Here is a 24,496-nt window from a genome sequence, read left to right as displayed (position 1 = left end):
AGCCCGATGCGGGGCTCGATTCCAGGACCCTGGGATCATGACCCAAGCCGAATGCAGAGGCTTTAACCTACTGAGCCACCCAGGCGCCCCTAGATCATTGGGTTTTTAAACTTCTTTTCTATAATGTGTATATTCTTTTCTGATATATATTTATGGCTATATATTTCTTTCTATGATTGGCTTCATCTGCAGCTAGAAGTTTTGATATGTTTTTTGCTATTCAGATAAAAGTACTACAAATGCATTGTCATTTTTTTTTTAGAGGGGTTTTGCTTAATATCCAAACATTTGGGGAATTTTTTTTTTTTTTAATACCTGAATACCTCTCTAGCCAGAGAACATAATTTCAATGATTTCAATCCTTGGAATTTGTTCGGGTGTAGAATATGATCAGTTTTGGTAAATATTCCTTGTGTACTTGAAGACAATGTGTATTTTGCAGTTGGATCTATATAGGCTAATTAGGGCCCAGTTTACAAGTTGTTTAGATCATTACTATCTCTATTGTATATTTGTCTGCTAATTACATAATTTACTGAAGGGGTGTTTTATAATCTCCCATTATTATGGAAATTTATCTGTTTCTGATTTTAGTTTTCTGAGTTTTGTTTTATATATTGTCTGACCGTGGAATTAAATAGTGAAGTTTTTGTGACTTACTGGTGTATTGACGCTTTTATTTCTTTGAAATGTCCCAGTTTGTCTCTTTCAGTGCATCTAGTCTTTAAATCTACTTTGTCTTTTATCGGTATAACTACATATGTCTCTTTTAATTAGATTTTGCATGGTTTGTCTTTTCTCACTTCTCCATGTTCTTATTTTGAAAGGGCCCTTTTCTTAGAAGTAACCAGGATATGGTAGTTTTTTTTTTTTAATCCAGATTTACAATCTCTATCTTTTAATTGGAGAATTTAGTTCATATACATTTAGCATAATTACTGGTATTGGGGGTTCAAATCTACTCTGTTTTCCATTTGTCTCATCTCTTTTTCCTTTTTTTGGCTGCCTTCTGGAGTTTTTATTATTTTATCAATCCTTTCCTACCCTTCTTCTTTATACCTATTTTTGAAGAATGTTTCCCTATGATTTGTAATGAAACAGTGTATGAAGGAAAAATAAAATAAGTTTGGGATTTGAAACATACGGCCCAAGGTTTATTTCCACAGAGTGAAAAGTAAAATTGCATACAGTACTCAACTGTATCCTGTAGGAAAGTCATTCTTCAGTAGAAAACATTTATAACTGGGAATTTGCCATTTGTATTGGAGGAAGGGATTAAGTCCAAAGTGTTTTTAGTTTTCATTCAACAGAATCTCTGGATTAATGTTCAGAAAATTATACTTTTGGGCAGGGTCTCCAGAGTTTTTGAAACTAGACAAATACAGCTTTGTATGCAACAAACAAACAAAAAAAAACTTGGCTAGGTTAAAAATCATGAAGATTTTTCTTTTTGCTCGCTTTCCATTGTAGTTGCGATTATTGAGAACTCCTGTGGTTTTTTAACTTAAAATATGTGTGTTCTATTATTAATAATATTTTTCCTGTGTAATTTTTTTAAAAAGATTTTACTTCTTTGAGAGAGAGAGACAGCAAGCAAAAGAGGGGGAGGTGCAGAGGGAGAGGGAGAAGCAGACTCCTGCTGAGGCCAAGAAGGGAGGCTGATGTGGGGCTTGAACCCAGGATCCTGAAATCATGACCCTGAGAAGTGTCTGAGTCAAAATCAGACTCAGACTGCGCTCTGACTGAGCCACCCGGGGCCCCTCATGTAATTTTTATCATTTTCAAGCAAGATACTTGATTTTAAAATAGAGATTTAAAAAAAAAAAAAGACATTCTATGCTTAGTTGAATTGAAAGAGATATTTAAATGTTTTCAGTTTTTAAATTCTTTTTAGAATATTAATGAATATTCTACTTTTATTTATATAGTTTTATTTGCTTTTTCTGGTTAGGGTGCCATCTATACTTGGGTATACACTCAAAGAATTTTCTCCTTTTAGTACCTTCAAATAATTTTTTTCAAATATGTAATTTTTTTTATTTTAAGAGTAGCATGTGCTCATTGCATAAAATTTAGAAAATCATTAAGTACTGAAGTTTTTGTGACTTTATAAGTATAAAATCATTTTTTGCCTGCCAGTTAATATTCAGCCTCTTTCTTTATTAGGGTTTTAATTTATTTAAGTGTTTAAATAAGATCTTTATACCTTTTATTTTTACCTTTCCGCTTTGCATTATGTTATTTGTGTTTTATTGATCTTTAAAAATAAATTTTTGATGACCTCATAATTCCATAGCATGATTTACCATGTATTTGTAAAAGTATCTTCTGAATTATGGAGCTAGACTGTTTCTTTTGTTGTTGTTGCCATTTAGTGCTCGGTGAATACACATCTATATACATGTTTATTTTTATCAGTGATCATGTCCCTAGACTAGATTGTAAGGCATTTAATACAAGATCAAAGGACAACCTTACAGGCCTTACCCACACCTGAGACCACCTTGCTTTCCAGAAATGTTCTGCTGGTTTCTGCTTCCATCAATACCCAAAAGAGACCTAGCTCTTAACACTCTCAAGAAGCATATGTTTGGGGCACCTGGGTGGCTCAGTTGTTAAGTGCCTGCTTTCAGCTCAGGTCATGATTCGGGCATCCTGGGATTGAGCCCCATAGTTATCGGGGTCCCTGCTCAGCCGGGAGCCTGCTTCTCCCTCTCTAGCTCCTCTGTGCTTGTGTTTCCTCTCTTACTATCACTATTTGTCATAAATAAATAAAAATCTTAAAAAAAAAAAAAAAGAAGCAGGGCACCTGGGTGGCTCAGTGGGTTAAAGCCTCTGCCTTTGGCTCAGGTCATGATCCCAGAGTCCTGGGATGGAGCCCCACATCCAGCCCCGCATGGATCCCTGCATCAGACTCTCTGCTCAGCAGAGAGCCCGCTTCCCCCTCTCTCTCTGCCTGCCTCTCTGCCTATTTATGATCTCTGTCAAATATAAATTAAAATCTTGAAAAAAAAAGTTTTCGTTCCTATTTTTCTCTTCATTTGTTAAAGAGAAAATCTCATTTTAATCTACCTTTTACTACCCATGAGCTTAACTTCTTTTATATTTATCTCTCCTATGAAATATTTTTTTTTTTGCCTATATGAGGTAGAGTTTGTGTTTTTCTGACCAATTTATGTGTATTAAGGATAATAATACGTATTGCATGGAGCACAGGGTGTGGTACATAAACAATGAATTCTGTTACACTGAAAAGAAATTTAAAAAAAGAAAACTAAACGACCATAACGGGTGATTTAAAATTATACAGTAAGAGGTAGGGATAGATAAAAATAACATAAAACCAGGTGGCATCATTTTTGTGAATTATGGGACAACATTAATATAAAGAATCTGCATTTTTAGAGTTTACAAGAGAAAGGAAGAAGGGCAGACAGTGTATATAAATAAAGGCTGATAATTTTCTCAATTAAAAAAAGGATAATAATGATTTATCAATATTTTATAGATATTTCCCCCATTCTTTAATTTGCCTATTAATTTTCTGAACCTGTTATTTCTGTCTTACCTTTTTACTTTGCCATTTTCTGTATTCTGTTGTGATCAGTTGTATACTTTTATTTCTTAGCATATTTATCTCTGTGGTAGTGTTTTTATATTTAACTCTTTCATACTCTGGGATATAAGCGTGAATATTTTCTTGCCATTCAGTTTGTTCTTTTATCTTCATCCTAGAAGAGCTTCTCAAGTTTACCTTTGCAAGTTTCAAATGCAAGTTCCTACAACATAAATTCAGCTTCTTAAACTCCAGTGCAGCTTTCATGTACTGTTGCTTTTGGTCAGATGGCACATGGCTGTGTCACCAGTGTTCTTCCAGCCCATCACCACTGTTTCAGTGGCTCTTTGTCCCAGGCTAAGGCAGTAAGTGCTCAGCCTCGGGTTTGGGTGGTAATATGTTGTGCCATCTTTTTAGGGTCTTGATAAGTGTCTAGCAAGGGGCAGGAGGAGGCCCTGTGATTAGACACATTTTCAACTCAAGATTGGGTCAAAAAAGCTTCCAGGAGGCCCCAGCTGAATCTTGAGGATGGGCTTGGAATAAATGCCACAAGCTAAGATTTTCAGACCTGAAATATAGGGTAAGTTTAGGAATACTAAGTAAAATAGTTTCAGTTAAACATGTAAAAGGGAAAAAAGTGATACATAAGACATAGCTAAAAAGGTAGACTAAGGCTGGATCATGGAAGTTGTTTGCTTTTGTATTAAACAAGTAATACACTCAGTGTTGCCATTGCACACCTATTCTGTGCCAGACTTGGTTCCAAACTATGGACATGTGATGTGAACAAAACAGATCAAGGATCTGCATATGCAAGGGGCAAGCAGTAAATATACAAATAAACTTTCCAAACAGCATGTTTGGAAAACACAAACCATTATGGGTGGTGTGAAGGAAAGAGAAGAGACAGTGAGAAGGAGGAGGAGGGAAAGCTCTCTTAGGAAATGGCAGTTGAGGGGCACCTGGGTGGCTCAGTGGGTTTTAAGCCCCTGCCTTCGGCTCAGGTCATGATCTCAGGGTCCTGGGATCGAGCCCCATATCGGGCTCTTTGCTCAGCAGGGAGCCTGCTTCCTCCTCTCTCTCTCTCTCTCTCTCTCTGCCTGCTTCTCTGCCTACTTGTGATCTCTGTCTGTCAAATAAATAAATAAAATCTTAAAAAAAAAAAAAAAGGGAAATGGTATTTGAGCTGAGCTCTGTAGAGTGAGTTAGCTTCTGGAAGAGTCAGGTAAGGATGGCAGGTGCGGTGGAGCATTCCCAGGGGGAGTTGTAGTGACAGCAGAGACTCTGAGGCACGGGAGTAGTAGATGCATTTGGGAAGGTGAAAATGTAAAACACCTGTGGTGGTGCTTATAGAGAAGGAGGCACAGTGACTCTTAGGCTGGAGAGTCAGGGGCAGAATATGCAAAGCCTCCCCAGAAACATTAATGGTTTGGGTATCATTCTAAGTGTAAAAGAAACAGACTGGTTAATTTTAAGGACAACAATATACTACATGTCATTATTTTGAAGGTGCATATTTTTAATACTATAATATTTGGATGTTTCTTATAGTGATTTTTTTTAAAGCAATATGAAACAGGTGGCAGAATTTCCCCCCCCCCTTGCTTAGAGGCACATAAAATATTTGTGTCCTTTTTAATGTATGTACTCTTACATTTGGTTTTACTCAGTACTCTGTATATTTAAAACACACATCACCCAGGATGCTGTTTGGAAATGAGATTAGAGGGACAAGAGAAAAGTCAGGAGGAGTCTTGCAGGATGTTGTTCAATCCAAACATATTGGTCCTCAGGCTAGTGTAGCAACAGTGTGATGGAGAGAAATGAATGACTCACGAAATCTTTTGAAAATGGAACCTGGTCTTGGGTTAGAGCATAGTGTTGGTTTGAATGTAGGATAAGAAGCAGAGGAAATACGGAGGATAGATCTCTGGTTCTGGATTTAGCAACTAGATATTTGTTGGCACTCTGCTCACGGGACAGTGGGGATGGAAGCAGGTTTTTTGTTTTTTTTTTTTTAAAGACCACATTTATGATTTGGGTTTATTAGAGCTGCCCATTTAATATCCATGTGGTTGTATCAGGCAGGCACTTGGATCAGTTTATATCTAGTGCTCAGAAGAAAAGTCTAGGCAGAAGAAACAACCTGGAGTGGTCAGATACACATGGTATTTGAAGGTTATCAGGGTAGATGGGGCCATCAAGAGAGATACAGAATGAGAAGGAAAGAGGGTCTAGAACTAAGCCCTGAGAAACACTAACATTTAGGAAGAAGTAGAAGATTGTGTGGGAGTGGCCACAGGGTTAAGTGGAAACCCAGGAGCATATAAGAAGTAGAAGGTACTTTAAGAAGAGTGTGGTCAACTCTATTAAATACCACTGAGAGATCTGTGAAGATGCCAGTCAAGAAGAGTCCTTTGGATTTTACAAAAGGGTGACCTTATCAACAGCCATCCCCGTGGATTAGTATATTTGAGAGCCACCCAAGAACATACAAAAACTGATGGTATGAATCCAACATGTTTGGAAAGGTCCAGAAATTTTGCTGTTAGAATGTTGACTAATTGAACAACAACAACAAAAAAGAACGAAGAGAGGATATCAGAAGAGTGTGATGACTGAATTGTGGGTAGGTAGTCAAGAATGAGTCCCAGGCTTTTGGACTGGGATGATGTTTGTGTTTTTAGGGTGGTTTTCATTAGGATGCCTTTAATTTTATGGATGGTAATATACATTGTCCACATAAAGATTGATTAAAATCAGGGCAAAATTTGGGTTTGCTTTCTCTGGAACTTCTAGCTGTTTCCAGAAATCCGATGGGAGCCAGCTCTGGGTAATTTTTAAAGAATAATTTAAGTAAATTTTTTTTGAAATAGTGGGTTTCAAAACTAGGAAGAAAATGATCTCTCCCTGGCTAGCCTTCTTTACAAGATTTCATGTACTAGAAAGCTGGATTTGAAGTATAATTTGCTACCTCTATCATTTCTTTGCTGCTTATGTTAGGCTACTAGCTTTCAGAACATACTTGTGACCATCAAGGTCCCAGGTTTTTCCCTTCCCCTTCTCCATCAGGCATCGGTGTGGCAGTCCAACGCTGCACAAGGACGTCGTTTTGCTGTTTTCTGGCTCATCCCCATTTCTTAGAACAAAGTTCTTTTCCTTAACACATGAGGCCCAGATTCTCCAGCCTTGTCGCTATTGCCAGACCTCGGTGGACCTTTTTCTTTTAAAGGCTCTTTCCATATCCTATTGTATTGTCTGGACCATCTCCAAATCCAGTTTTTAATTTCCTATTGGCTAAATTTTATTTTTTTTCTTTAGGCCCTGCACTCTTCCGCTTAATTCTGGCTTCTCTCCTCTGCTGTGAGAGAGACCTTAATCTCTTTTGGGCCAGCCGCCATGCCATTTTAAAATTCCTCTGGGCAGCGATGCAGCTGGTTTAACATTGTTCAATCCCACTTCTTGGCTGGGATTTACTGTCTCCTGGTCGGCTTCCGTTCCTTTCAGTAAGAAGTAGGAGGGTTGCATTTCCCCTGAAGCAGGAACCCTACATCCCTTCCAGTATAAGCCTCCCCCCAGCACCTCCCCCCGCCCGACTTTTTTGGCTTTATTTTCCAAAGATTCTGGCACCAAATATTTAACCAGTTGCAGTTGGTCAGGAAGCTCTGAGCTGAAATAGTAGGTCATTCCTTTTTTTTTTTTTTTTAAGATTTTATTTATTTATTTGACAGAGATCACAAGTAGGTAGAGAGGCAGGCAGAGAGAGAGAGAAAGAGAGAGAGAGAGGAGGAAACAGGCTCCCTGCTGAGCAGAGAGCCCGATGCGGGACTCGATCCCAGGACCCTGAGATCATGACCTGAGCCGAAGGAAGCAGCTTAACCCACTGAGCCACCCAGGCGCCCAGGTCATTCCTTTTTGAGAGTAAATTCATAGAGCCCCACTGCTAGACATGGTCCTGGGATTTCCCAGGCCTGCAACACCCTTGGAGCTTGACGGGCCTTTCTTGCAAGGGTCTCCCAGAAATATAGCCTCTTCAGGACATACAGTACCTTGGGTGTTTAGTTTTCAAGTAAGATACTGCTTTGTTCAGACTTTGTCCAAGGATAGGAGAAGAGTACTTGATTAAACCGTAAGGCAGTAGGAGATAAGTTAGAGAGTGGGTATCTTGACTCACATCTTTGTGGTGAAAACATACCAGTATGCTTGTGGGACTCACAGACATTTGTTTCTGCTTGTCCTCTTGCACTGGCCTTTTATAACCATCACTGTGATGGGAGGCAAGAGGTCGTGATGGCTAGAGCCACAAACTTAGATTCAGAAGGGTGCTCCTTCCCCGCGCTCTGCTCCTTGGCCAGCTCTGATGGGGTAACCTTGAGGCAAGTTACTTAGCCTCTCTAGGCCTCAGCTTTCTGGTTCTTAAAATGAAGGGGTTGAACTGGATACTCTTCAAAGTTCCTTCCAGTTGAGACAAACCCTATCATTCATTAAAAAATGTTTGGATGACAGGAAGGCTTTTTCTTCTCAACCATACAGCTGTGGAGATTTTCCTGTGAAAGATTGCTACCAGAAATGGGACTCAGTTTCTGTCATCCACCTCTCTAGAGAGTGCGGGCAGCGGCAGGACGGCCATTAATGAGCTTTCGCTTCCAACAGGTAGTTATGGCCTACTCAGAATAAGAAGAAAGAAAATTGGGAGGCCTGTGTGGCTCAGTTGGTTGGGCGGCTGCCTTCGGCTCAGGTCATGATCCCAGCATCCTGGGATTGAGTCCCACATCGGGCTCCTTGCTCGGCGGGGAGCCTGCTTCTCCCTCTGCCTCTGCCTGCCACTCTGTCTGCCTGTGCTCAATCTCTCTGACAAATAAATAAATAAAATCTTAAAAAAAAAAAAAAACAGAAGAAGAAGAAGAAGAAAGAAAATCAACAGCACAAAGATAGGACATGTTAAAAAAAAAAAAAAAGAAACAATTTTTTCTTAGTTCAGAACAAAAAATATGAGGAAGAAAACCAAATCATTTTGTTAAAAACGTATATGCAGATAGAGATTCCTTTCTCCCCATTCCCATACTTTTTGGTATATAGTACAGAAAACCTAATAGAATCATTGGGGTTTTATTAGGAATTTCATTGTTGAGGTCTTTGAACATAGTTGGTAATTTTCTGAGGAGTAAATAAGCCTTATCCCAGAACCCTAATCCCTTTTAGAAAAACATGCCTCTTTTCCATACTTTCACCTTATTTTGTAGCTCACTTTACCTAAGGGAGAAGGTGACACCAAGTATCTGGCCTTATGCTTTTATTTGAGGATTTGAGGAGCGTGGGTGGGGTTCTGCTCTTATATGTAAAATTCTTGATAATAATTAGTAGGTTTTGAAAAAAGCTTTGGTCTGTGGAGAAAAGGTACCAGGTAAAAAGCAATTAGGCAAGGAAAAGAGATGTACCAAATGGGTCAAAAGTTAAGACCTCCTAAATGTGGGCCTTTGCTCCTTTAAAAACGAGCCACTGGTAGATAGTTCTAGTTACCCACGATGATGCTCTATTTCTTTCCGATGGTTATGTTATTCTTGTTATTAGAGAATTCCTATCAGTGATCCACTATCCTTGGTCTGTGTAATTCTTCCTTGAATTCATATCTATATTTATAATATTTATATCTGCCTTGCTGTAAAAAATATTAATGGCAAAAAGTTGCATGAGAAATCAGCAGTCTTGTAGGAGCATAACTAATTCATCTGGGTTGTCAACGAAGAGATTTCTGGAAAGTCATTTCTTCATCACTCATCTGGGAGACAGTATGACTGGTGATAAGATCATGCGTGGCTCTTCCAGATGCCAAAGCAGAACTGGTTTTAGTACTTTAGTAGAATGACCCCTTCATTAAGCAAAGAGAAGACCTCTCATGTTAGCATCATTCAGAATGGAGTTTCATATTAAAAATATAAAAAGTATTAAAAATCAGCTTCAGGGGACACCTGGGTGGCTCAGTTGGTTAAGCAGCTGCCTTCGGCTCAGGTCATGATCCCAGCGTCCTGGGATCGAGTCCCACATCAGGCTCCTTGCTCCGCAGGGAGCCTGCTTCTCCCTCTGACTCTGCCTGCCACTCTGTCTGCCTGTGCTCGCTCTCTCCCCTCTCTCTCTGACAAATAAATAAAATCTTAAAAAAAAAAAAATCAGCTTCAGTAAAACAAGATGGTGTTCACTTGTCCATGTAATGAAGCTTTCATCTTGGTAAGCTTTTATTCTCACATAATAATAAATGTTCTTGCATTTTAGTTTTATTATTATAGAATTGATCTTAATTATAGGAGATCTTAGAACTTTTTATAGACAGGACTAACAATGGAAAAATATCTCCGCACTCACGTCATCAAAGACAATTCTAATGAAATAGTGTTGTTTTATACAGGTCATTAGAGAAGTAAAATGCATGTTGTCCTTTTGTTCAGCTATTTCCTTACCTCATTGTTGAAAACATGGAACTGCTGAAAGTTACAGTGTATCGTTTTCATAAACTATGAGTTGTTGAAGAGCTAGTCTCCAGCAGGCACTCCACGTTATTTTTTCCTATTCATTCAAATCCAAAATATTGCTCATCTAAACTTTCTGTGTTAATCACTGATACATTAATTCTGAGGCTGCAAGATGCCCAGTAACTCATAACCATCTCAGAACTTGTTCACCTTAGGTCAGTTTCTCAGTTCCTGAGCTGGTGGCCATTAGCACGAAGTCATCATCTGTTGTGACTGTGCAGAACTCATGAGAAGGAAAGCAAGAGATGTTATTGCAAGAATCTGGGCTAAAAGCCGCCAGATTTTCAGCACTGGTTTTCCTTCCTCCTTCTTTGCCGTCTCATTTTAGCAGGGAGCTAAGTTGCCGGTGACATTCAGTTGGAGGTTTTCCACCCCAAACAGTGGCCCTGGGAGAGGGGAGGACAGCAGCGGCACAGAATGCTCTGGGAGGAGAGAGGAGGGACCCTGAAGTCTGACACTTGGGAGGTGTCCCTTGGGCTGACTCCTGATGGGCCAGGAGGAGTTTCCAAGCAAAACTGATGGTGGGGAGACTTTCTAGTGGAGAGAGGGAGTGGAGGGCTCCAAGTCAGTGAGAAGACAAAGACCATAGCGTTTTCAAGAACTCTGGTGTACTGAGACAGCTGAGACATAAATTGGGAAGGAAGTGTTGGCTAAGAACTCTGGCTGGATGCTTAGCCAAGAGCCGGAGGAGGAAGGGTGCTCTGTGCTCTGCCAAGGAGAGTGGTTGGTTTCCTGCAGTCAAGAAGAGATCCTGAGTATTCTGAAAAAGGGAATGTCACTGATGGGTTTGCTGTTAGTGAAGAATGGGTTAGGGACATGACAGAGGAGAGGGGGAAGCATGCTGCCAAGATTTCTAGCGAGGGTGACTGGTTGGAGTCTCTGATGAAGAGAGTATAGGAGAAAGGAAGGTGAAGTAAGATGGGTATGACCGTCAGCTCAGTTGTCATGAAATGTCCCATAGTTTCAAATAAATGGCTTTAAATGCTGGAGGTCAACCTTTGAGAAAGATTAGGAAATCATCAGTGTATAATTGATAATTTGAAGGATTTCTGCCTTTCTTTCCAGCTCTTAAATCCTGTGGCTCCGTGAATAGTTTCTTAGACAAATACCCATTTCTAGAAGTCTAAAATTAGTAATGGCCTGTATTAAGTGATTTGATGATACTGTGTAGTTACTGATCTCACTGTTGTGGTCAGTAAATAAATCCTAGCCTTATGCTGACACTGGAAACCCATCAGAACAGATTTACTACATGTCATCTCTGTGTTAGATGTTACAGGGGAGAGTCAGTTTTTTATTTTTTTTTTAAGATTTTATTTATTTATCTGACAGACAGAGATCACAAGTAAGCAGAGAAGCAGGCAGAGAGAGAGACAGGGAGGCAGGCTCCCTGCCAAGCAGAGAGCCCGATGCAGGACTCGATCCCAGGACCCTGAGATCCTGACCTGAGCCAAAGGCAGAGGCTTAACCCACTGAGCCACCCAGGTGCCCCGAAAGTCAGTTTTTTTAGATGTGAAATAATGTCATTGAGTTTTTGGTTCAAGTTGAGGGAGGAGATAGAGGGAAAAAAAAGGGGGGGGGCAGAAATAAGATTTGTCAGTCAGCTCAGGAAGTGTGGTTTAGGAATAATACAGTGAATTTGGTTTCAGGCTTGATAAGTTTGAGATTAGAGTAAAAGATGAAATGGAAATGATTAAGACTAAGAAGGATCCTGGCTGGAGATAAAGCTTTGGGATTCATTCCGAGGACCGTGGTAATTGAAATCCAGATTGTCTGGAAAGGGTGGGACAGGGCAACGCTAAGGAAGCAGCAGATCCCAGGGAGCCCGAGCCCTGGCAGACCCCGTCTTCAGACTGTGGAAGGATGGGGGCCAGCCAGCGTGGTTAAACATCGATCAGGAATAATACTCTTGTCACGGGGTGTGGGAAGAGAGAGTTCAGGGAGGGACGTGGCCCGCCTGGGACGTCAAGCATGATGGTGGCTGCTGACTGGAAAACGATGGTCAGACTTACGGACGGGTCAGCCGTTGGTGGTCCTTCTCCAGAGGAGCTTCATGGAATAAAGAGTGAGAAAGTGAGTTTGTAGGTCAAGAAGGAACAGGGGGGGGAATAATCATAACAATGGTTGGCCCGTAGTGTACGCTTCCCATGTCACATGCCAGGCACTGTTCTAAGCACTTTACTTATACATGTTCTTTTGTTGAGTCCTCCCCGTAATTTTAGGACTACACCAATGTTACTAGTAGTCGTGTGGCTACTAGTTTGTTTTTTACTGGTGAGGTACGTGAAGAACAAAGGCCATGCATATAGATCCGTTCTTCTGAGACGTTTTGTAGCAGTAGAATGAATGGGAAAGCACAGTAGGTGACCTCACAGTGAAGTGAACGCTATTCCGGGAGATTTTAACATGTTCGAAGTCAGGGAAGGGAGGAGGAACTGAGGACGCTAGAGAAGGACGAGCAGGTAGGACTCAAGCGAGGAGAGCGTGGTAGGGAAAGAGCCCAGCCTTGAAAGGAGAAGGAACAGTTTTGTTTGAGTTGAATAAAGCAAAAGTGGGTGGTCCCTCATTGTTTACAATTCAGAAGCGAGACACTCTCTGGACTTATGCTTGATTGTGTTGGAAAATTAGGAAGGGAAGCGAAACAATTCCCAAACCGTCATTGCGTTCATTTTCTTTTTCTTCTGGAAAGTTTCCTGACTCGACATTAAACAATTTAGAAAGAGCAGGGCCCCCTGGCTGGCTCCTTGGGAAGAGCGTGTGATTTTTGATCCTCGGGGTCATGAGTTTGAGCTCCGTGTTGGGTGTAGGGCTTTCTTAAATAAATAAAACGTTTTTAAAAATTGAGGAAGAGCAAAGTTCAGTTTTATTAACTCCTCCAAACTAAATTCCGTCAAGGGCTACTTAACTTACCATTTTTTTTTAAATCATTTGTTATCTTCCCATGTATTTGGATGCAGCAATTGCATTTTCATCATTGTTTCTCCAAAAGCCTGTGTTTGGGGAGCGTGTAATCCAGAAGCAGAGAGGACAGAACCTGACAGATGCGAGCGTGTGGTATGGCAGGAAACCAGGAAAAAGGGAAGGGGAACGAAAAGGCGAAGTCAGTCACTTACAGTCAGTCACTGTGAGGATAAAGACGTGTATCTAGGGGCACCTGGGTGGTTCAGTGGTTTGGGGCCTCTGCCTTTGGCTTGGGTCATGGTCCCGGCGTCCTGGGATGGAGCCCTGCGTTGGACTCTCTGCTCGGCGGGGAGCCTGCTTCCTCCTCTCTCTCTGCCTGCCTCTCTGCCTCCTTGTGATCTCTCTCTCTGTCAAATACATAAATAAAATCTTTAAAAAAAAAAAAGTATATCTAAAAGTCTGTTTTTAACTTCATAATTGAGACATCACTTTCATGAAAACATTTTTATTGGGGGAAAAAAGGCATAAGATCACTATCATCAAGTTTTTAGAGAACACGTGAATTCACAAGTCGGCCACTGGCTAACGGGGGTGTGGGGGGCACAGCATGGACATTTAGGACCTTGAGTGGCTATAACTTGAATAGGGCAGACCGGTCGGCTGAACTCATCAGATTCCCTGTCTCTCCTCTCTCTCCTCCTCCCCCTCCTCCTCCTCCCCCTCCCCTTCCCCCTCTTCTCACCCCCCTTCTCCTCCTCCTCCTCCCTCTCCTTCTTTCCTCTCTTCCTGAAAATGCTGTTGAGATTTGTCCAAGGTTATCTATAGGGATGAGTAAGTGACCTCTGCAGAAAGAACTGTGAGCATTGACCATGATTCAGAAAGGGTGACCGTACTTTGCCGGGTTTCCCTGGTAGGAGAACGTACTCTCCTTGGAAATACAGGGTTGAAAGCCGGCAGAAAACAGACAGTGGCAATTCCAGCAGCTCTTTCTGTTCGAAAACATTTCCTGAGGAAAAGTACATGTTTTCTCACAGAGCCCAGCCTTTGTCTCTGAAGACATTGTCATCAAAACATTTTATTTCTATGTAAAATGTTCTAGAAGTCCATTCTGTGTAAACATGATCATCTCAGACCAGTCGAGGTATGTCGAGCACCTCTGTCGATCCATTAATATCTGGTGTTTGTCAGTCTGTGTTTTGTGTCTGATGTGAAATGTCTCTTTTGCAGATATTAATGAATGTGTAAACAACACTGTGTGTGACAGTCACGGGTTTTGTGACAATACGCCCGGCTCCTTCCGCTGCCTCTGTTATCAGGGCTTTCAGGCCCCACAGGATGGGCAAGGGTGTGTGGGTGAGTGTTTAGATTTCTTTCCACAACATGTTTCACGTCCCCACCTATTGAAATGCAGCCCTAGTTATCCAGAGCAGGAGAGACTGTAAACAAGATCATTGGGATAGAATTTCATCCTCATTCGATGTGATCACCCAGTTTGGGGGTGTGCAGAAAGATGGCTTCTGAACTTGCTCAGGACATTAAGAAATAAAGAAGAAGAACTGAATTCCATGTGTATTGAAAAAAGAACATCTGTTGAAACTGAGCTGTGGCTACAGAGCCCTTCTGCAGAGTCCCGCCTGCACAGGCAGCTGTCTGGTGTGTGGTATGGCTTGTGGGTCTTCACGATGTACCTCCTTAAGCAGTGCAGTTAAGGAAAAGTGTTGGCAGGAGTTTCATTTTCCAAGAATGACACCCGTAAAATGATGCTTCGGATTGTGCAACTCTCTTTCTCCGGTCTGTCTGGGTTGATGGAGCTGGAAGGCATCCTGAATGTCATCACATGTCCTGGAACAGGGTCCAGCTCATGCTCCTATAGACAACACATTTTATATCTCCTTTTCTGATCAGCTGTGATTGCTTTAAATCAAAATCATTACAAAACATTTGCAATAAGAGCCATAATCAGGGAAGGAAGAAAGGCTATGAAATGCAGATCCTCACAGGTAACGAGGCTTTTCCTTTATGCTTACTCTGTCCGTTTCATAGCAGACACTGTCTCAGGAGGAGTCCGTAACTCCTGAGTTTGAACGTCTGCAATTCCAAGCACATCCAGATTAAACGGGGGAAGCAAAATTGATTTCCCCAAAGTTTAGTGGTGAAATTGCCCCCGTGAGTAGCCGCCACTTTAAAACTAACACTGTCATCATTGCTGGTTCCAACTCCTGCTTTAGTCTCCTTTGCGCTAAAATGCAGGCAACAAAAACTGTCTAAATGTTTTGACAAAACAGGTCAGGTGACCTGCATGCCACCTCCCAGCCTCAGCACCTCCTTCCTCACCTCGAACGCTCCCGCGACGTAAAATGTACATCAGCGTGTGGCTGCTCACGCGGCTGTGCAGGGATGGGGCTGCTGTTTGCTGCTTCTGCTAGAGACATCTTCCCAGTGTCCCCTTGCCTGAGTGGGGATTCATCCCACTGTCTCCTGAGGATCCTGCCCCTCTCCTCCCAGACGCTGTCCCCACTCCAGCTCGGCACGGACCCCTCCTCCTGCTTCCCGAACACCTTTCTCAGATTCAGCTACAGAACTGCCGAACTGCGGGGCTGTCATTAGCGTAGACGGCCTGCAGCTGCCTTCTCCGAGGCCTCCAGAGCCCGTGGTTGAGAACCTTGTCTCTCGTCCTGGCTGGGACTAATGGTTGGCCTGTTGTAGGTGCGTGGCCAATTTTAACTGTGACCTGCTGAGATAGCAGCTATCCCACCGCAGACTCCATGTCCGCTCCTGAACCTCTGGTAGAGGTTCACGTCGGACCAGTCTGATGAGGACAGCAAACCCATCCTGACGTTCTGTTTCAGCCCACAAAACACCATCCTTAGAGGAAGGATATTTGTTATCATTTTACTGAACTCAACAGGTGTCATTTCATCTGTTCATTCACACTCCCCAAATATTAACTGAGCGTCTACTATATGCACCTGCTGCTGGGTGTTCTGTAGGATTTGAGAATCAGATCATCCCTGAGAGCAAACCTTGGCCATTCTGTTTCCTCTACTTGGACTCTGCCTGCGCCTACCCCCTCACTCCCCACACCCTCTGACCCCCCCCCATCAACCCCCTTTCAGCTCTGCTCCATATCGCCCCCTCATCCTTCAGCTGGAACTTGGGTCCGGTATCCTGTCCCTAACCCAGCCCTTCCCTGAAGGTCCACTGTTCCATGCTTTCCTTGCACTTTTCATTCTTAGCGCTTACCACGACTTGTGAGATCGTCTGGCTGATTTCCCTGGCTTGACTCTAAGCTCTGTGAAGGCAGGAGTTGGGCCCGCCTGCCTAATCATTGTTGGCCCAGTGCCTGGCCCGCAGAAGTAAACTAGAAAGTACTTTTTTGATGGAGTGAATTCATTCTCGTGGGAGAGATACCAAGAGTCATGTAAATAATACGAGTTAGAAAGTAGAAAGTTCCATTTGACATTTACCAAATTGATAAATGTGAACTGGCAAATTTCTAAAGTCAATTTTTCTGGTCTACATTATGACTGTCTGAGTTGATTAAATATGCCAGCTCTCTGCTTTCCTTCATGTTCTAATACCTTTCATAAGCAAAACCCAGCTCATTAGGTTTATATCTGTTTATATACAAAGTGAAATGGAAAACTGAGGTAATTACCCAAATAAGTCAAGATTCATAAACTTTTTGTCCAATTAACTGGGTATAGCAGGTGAGAATAAGATTTTTTTCCCCTAAATGATTTGGATAATATTTAACTTTATATAATATTTAACTTTGTATAAACCATCTCAGAGTACGCTTATGAGAGCTGATGTTTGTGCGTGTTTAATGCATAAAATACGTGAGCATTTCAGATGTCAATTCAAGTACTTTGATGAACTGGGCATTCCTTAATAAAATTTCTTTGGACGAGACACATTAAATGTAGTGTTGGGCAAGGTCAAACGTTAGAATTAGCCCTTTTTAGGACTATGTGCTCACATAATATTGAATAAACTGTACTCGGTAATAGATTCCTGGGCTATGTTTTAGTTAAGTATTAAGTACAAACGAATAGCACTTAGCAAAATAGAAAGCACCCGCAGAAGACCTGCAGAATTTTTAAAGGCACAGCCCGTGATACGTTCCTGGAATAGTTTGTTTCATGTGAATGACTAACGTAACCTGATGAGTATTTACAGGGGTCTTCCCTTCATTTCCTAAAGGGATACACACCTGATTTCTGGTTGTTGTAGTATGGACATTTTGGCTACTACTGTATTTTCAGATATATGAATAGATTGAAAACAATTTTGTAATGAATGTAAGAACGGTTCTTGTTTCTGAAGTGCCAGGTCTGCTAATTTTCCTGAATTCAAAAGCGAGAGCAGACTGTCCTGTTCTTTAAGACCTCATTATGTCAAAAAGTCAAGGAAGAGAGAATTAAATGGTCAGGGTGTACACAGGCCGCTTGCAGTTCGATCCCAGGGCCCTCCGTAAAGTGGAACTGGAATATGGAAACTTGGCTTTGTGTTTTCATGGTCCTTTTACACGAACCGAATTGTGCAGCCCCGTCTTGAGGAACCCCTTCCCGAGAAAATAGCGAGAGGCTCTGATTGCTCACGGGGGACCATTTGGGACCAGCAGACACCACTAGCCCTGGCACAACTGGTAAAATAGAGAGCCATCAGGAGGGAGGCATGCGTCTGACTTGATCTGTGCTCCCTTTTCCAGATGTAAACGAGTGTGAGCTGCTCAGTGGGGTGTGTGGTGAAGCCTTCTGTGAAAACGTGGAAGGGTCCTTCCTGTGTGTGTGTGCTGATGAAAACCAGGAGTACAGCCCCATGACTGGGCAGTGCCGCTCCCGGGACTCTGGAGGTAAGTCTCTGTGGCTCCTCTTGGGGGCTTATCCCTACTCAGGTTTGAGCCACACGCTCTGGAAGTGAGGTAAGGAATAACCAAATGTCCTGGAACACTGCTGTGTTTGGAAGTTCCGTGCTCTTTCCAAGCCTGCCTTATCAGTGAATTAGGATGTGGTCAGTGATGACTGTTTGAGCTAGATGGCCTCTGTCGTGCTTTCCAACCCAGAGACGCCATGGGTAGGGTAAAGGATCCAAAATGATGAGAACATTCACTGGGAACCGCTCACAACTGAGAGAGCCATCAGCTCAGGGTTTAACATGGCGTCTTCTCACTAGGTTGCATAATCTTGCTTTCTTGGCCCTCCGAGAGGCGTATCTTGACACTTCTCTAAATTAGAAGCAACATATAGGCCTCTTAGGATCTACAAAGACTTCCACTTGGAAGAGTTAAGGTGTTTTTTTCAGAAGTTGGCCCGGAGAGTGGCTGTGTTTGCATTCGTTTAAAATTTGATTTAGTCTGTGTCATCATGGCACGAATCGAAATGGAGAGCTGATGGTTTTCCAGATAAATTAATCAACTAACAGATCACTCTTTTAGTGTGTGCCATGTAGCTATAGTTTGGTTGTATTTTAAGGGAAGCAAAAGACCAAATGGTCATTCGAGAGCCAAATAAAATGAAACATTGGCCATTTGACTTTCTTGCTCAATCTCAGTGATTATATCCATGCTTCTAAGAGAACTCTCACTACTTCTCGATAGGGTACACTTGTTCTGTGTGAAATAACCATCTTTGCAAGTAATAGGGAATAAAATGTAAAAATATTTTCCCCTACACATATTCTTAGTTATTAAATGTAGAAAGGAGGGGTGCAGAATTACACAAAAAGACGGCAGTTCACAAACATTGTGAAGGGGACAGGATGAAGTGTTACTGGGGTCGCTCTTCATTCCAGTGACCACCCCTGTAACGCATGAACCAAAGAGAAAAGACTTTTCATCTCAGTTGTTCCTGTAGTAGCAAAAACAAACACTCAGGGATGCCTGGGTGGTTCAGTCAGTTAAGCCGCTGCCTTTGGTTCAGGTCATGATCCCAGGGTCCTGGGATCAAGTCCTGCATCAGGCTCCTCTCTCTCTCTGACAAATAAATAAATAAATAAATCTTTAAAAAAACACCCAGTCAATAACCTGGCTGGCCCATAGTAGGATTGGGTAAGTATCTTTTTCTTCTTTGTCTTTGGTTCTGTAGAATAACACCTCACCCACAGTATCATTTTGACTAAAGTCATTCACGTATTATTGTACAGTCATTGAATGATTCACATGAAGGTTGGGTAGTTAAGCTAAATGCGTGTGGTCCCGTGCTGAGTGACAGACCAGGCTCTTCAAATGATTACAGTCTGTGGTGGGAGGGAAGAAGAGATGATATTTAAAAAGATAATTATTGGAATTAATGGAAACTTTAGTTTAGTCCTTTGTTTTCCAAACTTCTTGTAATACTTTAAATTGGAATGACTGTGGTGGGCTGCTGTTTTCCAGCTGTGTAAGCTTGGGCATATCATTCACCTTTTATGAGTTTTTATTTTCTTGCTTACAAAACAGAAAGGTGGTATTTACCTCACAGAATTTTATGAATTTTTTAAAAATCTTCTCTGTAAAAGCCATTTGTTAATGGCAGAGTTCAATAGGAAGTAAGCTCTAATCCAAACACTTAAGTGATGCCTCTTTCTTATTTTTTTAGAATCTGTTCTGAAATAATAGACCTTTTAATGACTTTTTTCCAAAATAGATATTTTTTTGCTAGAATGTTTTAGCACCATCAAAGAATGGTTCAGGGGCTCCTGGGTGGCTCAGTGAATTAAAGCCTCTGCCTTTGGCTCGGGTTGTGATCTCGGGGTCCTGGGATTGGGCCATGCATTGGGCTCTCTGCTTGGCGGGGAGCCTGCTTCCCCCACCCCCCGCCTGCTGTCTCTCTGCCTACTTGTGATCTCTCTCTCTCTGTCAAATAAATAAATAAAATCTTAAAAAAAAAAAAAAAGAATGGTTCATTCACTTCACATAGACTCGAAATGAGGTGCATGTCTGAGATCCTAAAGCTAGCTCATTTCTTTTCTTAGAGATCAGTGGTGCTTTAATAGGATCGTGAGACCACCTGAACCATTTTGGGGGAACGGGAGTAATTCATTGTAAGCTGCTTCTTAAAACTTTACAATGATTCATTTTGTAAGCCTTGTTCCTCATCTCCTATTTTTAAGTTTTTCTGTAACAAAGTTCCTAACACTTGCTTTGCTTTTTTCCTCCCTTAGTGTCATTGCCCTCTCAGTGACTCTTTCTGGAAAGTTCTCCCAGTCAGAGCTCACTATGTACTGTCCTGCATTTTTTTTAAAGAACTTCATTTTGATCAGATTCATAAATCTTGTTTGCCAATGGTTACATAGTTTCTTTTCCTCTTAACTTTATATCTAATCTTTCCATTTATGGTTTCTTACATATTTTCCCCCATAGTTCTCTAACTTTTGCTAAATATTGTACATACCCAGTTGTTTTTATTGGTCCATGTCAGCATAATCTGACTATATAGTTCCTGGCAGCTCTGACTACTCTACCTCAATTTGCATATTTCTTGGCAAACTTTACTGATGATACGCAGTCTTAAGATTGTCTGTGATGACATCTTCATCTGAGCAGTTCTCTGTCTGGGTACTGAGAGACCGGCCAGCTGTGAACCACAGGAGATTTCCCTCCCTGACTTCTTCAGGGCCAGTAGTTGACCTGCTATTTAAAAAGGTGATTGAAGCTGGAAATCTTAAAAAAGATAATATAGTTTTTAAGTATTTAAATTTTAACTTAAAGCACACAAAGGAACATTCATTTGCCGATCTTAGAAGGAGGGCCAGAGTCTTTCTTCGAGTAGAAGTCCACTCTTAGAGTCCTGCATGGCTTGTCCTGCATAAACTGTATTACACAGGATTGACATCACCCACTTTAAAGGGAGTAAGAATTTAAAGTCCCTTGTTAAGTAAATGAGTGTAAAATCCCTCTAGATTTTTATAGTTTTTCTCTTTTTTTGTGTGTGGTTGTCTTATCCACACCTAATTTGATAACGTTGCTTTTACCAAGTCAGCACTAGTCTTTCCAAACCTTGATCTTGTTCTATAAACAACTCTTCTAAAGGCATATTTTATTGATCTATATACTGTTCAGTTATACAATTACAACAATTAATACGCTGGCACAGAATGTTTCAGAATAAACGCAGCCGAGACTCGGTCAGCACCATGCCCAATACGTGAGATCAGACGCGTGTGCTCCCACTGGAGAGCAGCCAGCTGACTGAGGACACTGGCCAGGGTGCTTTTCAGAGGGCGAGGGAACATTGGTTCATGGAAGAGATTGGTTAAATGGAGGCCACTTCAAAGAATTAGTCTCCTCCAATCAAAGGAGCTGCTGTTAAATAAAACAAACCGTGGTGTAGGAAATTCAAGTGAAAGTTTTTAACAAGGACTCAGATTAATAGTATTCTCCATATGATAGACCAACAACGCAGACCTCATCCTTCCTGAAACGTAATTCAGAAAGGAAAGGTGAAAAATTTGCAATATAGGCTGGAACGCTGTTCCTCGGCTGGAACAAAGTTTCCCCAGGGCCCAGGGCATTCCAGCAGTGGGCAGTAGCGAGTCATCTGCGGTGGGATCAGACTGAGGACGGAACCGGGGCTGAGGGGTGCGTGGCAGGAAGGCACACTTCACATCAGTGTGCAGATTTGTCCCATAACTAGAGACAGCAGACCACTGTCACGGGTCTGTGGGTGTTTCCCGAGAGGTATCCTGGAACAGGTGGGAGACCCACGGCCCGAAGGGCACCCACTTCCCCCAGGACATCATGCCAGGTTGTACTTTTGAATTTTCCTATCATAGGATTTTTGTTTCTAAACTACATCTTGGCTCCCACCTAATTTTTTCTTTTTAGGTCTGGCGTAATGGTTTTTACTACCTGAGCCTTTGGCCACTAATTGACATTGCTGTACGTTGTCTAAAAGCACCTGCAACAGAAATGACTAAAAAAAATCCACGCCACTCATCACGTGTAAGAGGGTATGCATGTGAAATACAGCCTGGTGCTTCTATTTCCTCAGTGCCTGTGATAATTGGTCAATAAAAACTTGACGTCCGTGGGCACTCTAAAGGAAGCAGTAAATATGTAGTCTTGCCAGCTGAAGCCCTCAGGCCTTACCCACAAAACGCGGCTCTCTGTCTTGATTGGTGCACAGAGGAGACTCGGGGGGTAGGAACTGGGTTTTATTTTTAAAACAAAAGGTATAAGAAAAGAACACAAAAAGATGTATGTTATAATTGAGGCAAGGATTCCTCACTCTAAGAAAAGTGAATAAGCAAGATCAGAAATTATAGAACATAAATTGGAGGGATAATTGGCATTATAAATTATAAATGATAAATTAATCGTTCTTGACACAGTTTATTTCAGGGTTTCCCTAAATACCATTTCTTGCTAATGTGTCGCCTCACAAGCTCAGGCCTAGACTTCTACAACAAGGAAGCGCCTTCGTGGTTTTCCAGCCCAGCTCCGATATTTATGTGTAAGGAAGCCCAGGCCCAGAGAGAAGTTCTAAATGTTCTCCTTAGGGCCTGCTGGCGGATGCTGTGCAGAAACCCCGCTCCCAGGTCTCTTCCACATCACCACTCCGCTTCTCAAGGCTGAGGACCCCGTGACACCAGATTCTTCTAAAATTGGCTTCCTTTTCACTTCCTTTCTTTGTTTTGTTTTCTTTACTGAAATGAGGCACATTCTCCTCAGAAATTTGGCAAATACGAAAATAAATCAAAAATAAAAATAAGGGGCACCTGGGTGGCTCAGTGGGTTAAGCCTCTGCCTTCGGCTCAGGTCATGATCTCAGGGTCCTGGAATCGAGTCCCGCATCGGGCTCTCTGCTCAGCGGGGAGCCTGCTTCCTCCCCCACCCCGCCCTGCCTGCCTCTCTGCCTACTTGTGATCTCTCTCCCTGTCAAATAAATAAAATCTATTTTTTTTAAACGAAAATCCCCTGCAATGGCGCCATCCAGGGATGCCCTCTGTCACCGCACTTACCTCCAGATTCTTTGGGGGGACATCCACGTTCCCATTTGGTCCAGGGCCCTCCCGCTCGTCCGTCTGCGTGAAACGCTTTTCCCTTGGGTCAGCAGTGAGCTCCTACATGCTAAAGCCATGAGTCTCCCTGCTGACTCCTCAAGAGAAAAATGGACAGTGGTTTCCCATCCCCGCCCCCTTCTTTTCCCTTTGATTGATTTTAGGACATTTATCTTCCCTGTATCCTGGGGAGTTGCATGTTCAGGCCTCTTTTTACTCTCTGTGCTTCTCCGGGGATATTTAATCCTCGTCTCTGAGTCAACGATTACTTACGTGGTACTCACTGCCAAGGAAATACTTTCTGCCTCCTCCTCTGTCCTTAGGGCCGTGCTCTTATTTCCAGCTGCCTATTATTGGACCTTTCTCCCAGGGAGTCTTCTAAGTGTATCTGCCCGAAATTATCCAAAACCGAATTCTTTACCATTCCTTCCCTAAGCTGTGTTCACTCATGAATTGCCAAACGTCAGTACAAGAAATCCTGACATCATCATACCTTAATTTTTCTCACCATTCCTCCAGGCCATCATAATGTCCTGCCAATTCTCCTTCCACAGTGTCCTTCAAAGCTCTCCCTGCTCCTCACTCCTCCAGGCCAGTCCCTCAGCTTCTCTTACCCGGACCGTGGCAGTACCCTCCTGACTTCCCTCCAGCCTCTCCCATCAATTCCTGCTCCTTGCAGTTGCCACAGTTGATGTTTGCAAAACATGAGTCTGGTTTTATTATTTTTTTTTTCTTCCAAGTTGTTACTTAAATTCTAGTTAACATACAGTGCGGCGCTGGTTTTAGGTACAGAATTTAGTGATCCATTGCGTGCAATCCCCGGTGCTCGGGGGCTCAGACAGAAAGCTTCAGCTGCTTCCTGCTCCCTACAGCATGAAGTTCAAATCCACTAGCGGAGCAACAGGACCCGATACTCCATCTTCCTCCTTTTCTGCATCCCCTGTAACCTTGTTCACTGCTTCGCATGCATGGTGCCTGACCTGTGGCACACACTCAGTGACTCTTGAATCAAATTGCCTGTTTGATTGGAGAGTGTATCCACTTTGTATCTCACATCTCATTCCCAGGTAGTTCTGTAGAATTAATATAATTATTCATTTTATCAGAGATACATTTTTATCAAAGATACAGTGGGGGTCACACTTGAATGAGGAATTATGCATTTATACTTATGCATTTATACTTATGCATTTATACTATATATATACTTATATATAAATGTATATATAAGTATAAATTATGCTTCCCTGCTGTCAAGGGGCACGTGCAAATCATCCTCATGGTTCTGACAATTAAACCCACACAGCATTCTTGTTCTCTTCCTGGAGAGGTAGTTTCACTATAGGTTTTATGTATATACAATATTTTTTTAAAGACAGGAAACCACATATAATATCATTCAACTGTTATATTTGGCAGAGTAGGGTTTTTTTTTTAAATAATGTATTTACTTAACCTGTAAAATAAATTAACATTGAAAGAGTTTTTTCAAAAATAATTTCTGATTAGAAAAAAAGGCCTTGGGTAG

At 41.9% G+C, this 24,496-nt stretch overlaps 1 protein-coding gene across 9 annotated transcripts in view; it reads left to right on the top strand.

Annotated features, from left to right (window-relative positions):
• The window catches only part of LTBP1 (latent transforming growth factor beta binding protein 1), a 400,132-nt gene that overhangs the window by 336,345 nt on the left and 39,291 nt on the right, over positions 1 to 24,496 (top strand). For 5 of the 9 annotated variants that reach the window (XM_059405447.1, XM_059405445.1, XM_059405443.1 and 2 more), the window contains 2 exons: positions 14,212 to 14,337; positions 17,699 to 17,842. In XM_059405447.1, the coding sequence (XP_059261430.1) occupies positions 14,212 to 14,337; positions 17,699 to 17,842 (270 nt within the window). The remainder of the gene's footprint in view (positions 1 to 14,211; positions 14,338 to 17,698; positions 17,843 to 24,496) is intronic. The other 4 variants (XM_059405446.1, XM_059405444.1, XM_059405450.1 and 1 more) reach the window with 1 other exon arrangement.

This window comes from Mustela nigripes, chromosome 7 (genome assembly GCF_022355385.1).
Source record: "Mustela nigripes isolate SB6536 chromosome 7, MUSNIG.SB6536, whole genome shotgun sequence".
Taxonomy (NCBI): domain Eukaryota; kingdom Metazoa; phylum Chordata; class Mammalia; order Carnivora; family Mustelidae; genus Mustela; species Mustela nigripes.
The sequence above is the reverse complement of the archived record's forward strand: the minus strand, read 5'-3'. Positions and strand labels throughout refer to the sequence as shown.